This window comes from Apteryx rowi, unplaced genomic scaffold (genome assembly GCF_003343035.1).
Source record: "Apteryx rowi isolate R43461 unplaced genomic scaffold, aptRow1 scaffold_1656, whole genome shotgun sequence".
NCBI lineage: Eukaryota > Metazoa > Chordata > Aves > Apterygiformes > Apterygidae > Apteryx > Apteryx rowi.
In genome coordinates this window covers 10586-12762 of record NW_020447926.1, presented here as the reverse complement: position 1 = coordinate 12762, position 2177 = coordinate 10586, and the positions used below count along the sequence as shown (strand labels likewise).

The following is a 2177-nucleotide window of genomic DNA, read 5'->3' as shown; positions in this document are numbered from 1 at the left end:
CCCCGCGCAGAGGGCACCGAGGAGCCGGTGAAGGTGCGGGAGGCGGGCGACGGCGTGTACGAGTGCGAGTACTACCCCGTGGTGCCCGGCAAGTACGTGGTGTCCATYGCGTGGGGCGGCTACGCCATCCCCCGCAGGTGAGCAGCGCCCGCCGCTGGCAGGGTGTGTGTGTGCAAGGGGTGTGCAGGGGGTGTGCAAGGGGCACGCTGGGCGTGCGGGGGGGCATGCATGGCCTTGCAAAGGGTGCGCGTGGGAGCGGGAGGGGTGTGCAAGGGGCGTGTGGGGATGCACGAAGTGGGGGGACCGTGCAAGGGCACGCGGGTGTTGGGGTGCACGCATGGGGCATGCAGGGGGTGTGCATGGGTGTGCAAGGGGCATGCAAAGGCACGTGGGGGTTGTGCAAGGGACAAGCATGGGCGTGCAAGGGCTGTGCATGGGCATGCAGGGGGTGTGCACGGGCAAGCATGGGTGTGCATGGGGGGGGTGCATGCGGGTGTGCAGGGGGGCGTGTGAGGGCGTGCGAGCCCCGCGCTGACCCCGCTCCGCAGCCCCTTCGAGGTGCAGGTGGCGCCGGCGCCCGGCACGCAGAAGGTACGCGCCTGGGGCCCAGGGCTGGAGACGGGCATGGTGGGCAAGTCGGCCGACTTCGTGGTGGAGGCCATCGGCACCGAAGTGGGCACCCTGGGTGAGTGAGGGCAGGGATGCCCACCACCGTCCTCCCACGCCCCTGGTGGCAGGACCAAGGGGCACAGCGGTGGGGACATGGGAATGGACTGGGGGCACCATGGTGGGGAGGGACGTGGGCATGGATTGGAGGGTGCCATGGTGGGGACGTTGGCGCTGACTGGGGGACACCATGGTGGGGATGTGGGCCTGAACCGAGGTACACCATGGCAGGGACATGGGCACAGACTGGAGGTACCATGGTGGGGACACGTGCCCAGACCAGGGGACATGGTGGTGGGGTCATGGGCATGGACCAGGGTACACCATAGCGGGGATGTGGGCCCAGATTGGTGTGCACCATGATGGGGACATGGGCATGGCCCAGGGTGCACCATGGTGGGGATGCGGGCACAGATTGGGGGACACCATGGTGGGGACAAGGTCATGGACCAGAGGACGTGGTGGTGGGAACGTGGGCACAGACTGGGGGACATGCAGGTGGGGTCATCAGCACAGACCAGGGTGCACCATGGTGGGGACATGGGCACAGATTGGGGGACACCATGGTGGGCACATGGGCATGGACCAGGAGACGTGCTGGTGGGAACATGGGCACAGACTGGGGCACATCCTGGTGTGGACATCAGAGTAGACCAGGGTGCACCATGGTGGGGACATGGGCACAGATCAGGGGGCACAGTGGTGGGGATGTGGGCACAGATTGGGGGACACCATGGTGGGCACATGGGCATGGACCAGGAGACGTGCTGGTGGGAATGTGGTCACAGACTGGGGCACATCCTGGTGGGGACATCAGAGTAGACCAGGCTGCACCATGGTGGGGACATGGGCTCAGCTTGAGGGCCACCACTCTGGAGACATGAACTCCGACCAGGGGCCACCACCGTGGGGACATAGGCTCAGCTTGGGGGCCACCATGCTGGGGACACCTCAGACCGGAGCCACCTTGCTGGGGACGTGGGCTCATGCTGGGCGTCCCGTGCTGGGGCCACGTGCCCCGACGGTGGCCCGGTGCCGCCTCGCCGGGGTGCCACGCGCCATGGTCCTCCCGCCGCCCCCGCAGGCTTCTCCATCGAGGGCCCGTCGCAGGCCAAGATCGAGTGCGACGACAAGGGCGATGGCTCGTGCGACGTGCGGTACTGGCCCACGGAGCCGGGCGAGTACGCCGTGCACGTGGTGTGCGACGACGAGGACATCAAGGACAGCCCCTTCATCGCGCACATCCTGCCTGCCGCGCACGACTGCTTCCCCGAGAAGGTAGTGCCCGGCCGCGCCGGCCCCCTCGGCCACCAGGTCCCCCCGGGTCCCCTCTGGGTCTCCTCTGGGTCCCCCCGGCCAGGGAGGTGCTGTGCCCAGGTGCCATCTGCCCCTCTGGGTGCCAAAACCATCTGGGTGCCCCCTGCACCCCCGGGCCCTGCTCCCCATCCGGGCACCCCCTGCACCCCCTGCACCCCTGGGTCCTGCTCCCCATTTGTGCACCCCCTGCACCC

General features: G+C 68.3%; 1 protein-coding gene across 1 annotated transcript in view; it reads left to right on the top strand.

Moving 5' to 3' along the window:
* Nucleotides 1-2177, top strand: part of LOC112963265 (filamin-C-like) — a gene marked incomplete at its 3' end in the record, with an annotated part of 21742 nt that overhangs the window by 8995 nt on the left and 10570 nt on the right. Inside the window, 3 exon segments of the mRNA XM_026060172.1 lie at nucleotides 13-137; nucleotides 549-685; nucleotides 1751-1944. Coding sequence (XP_025915957.1) covers nucleotides 13-137; nucleotides 549-685; nucleotides 1751-1944 — 456 coding nt within the window.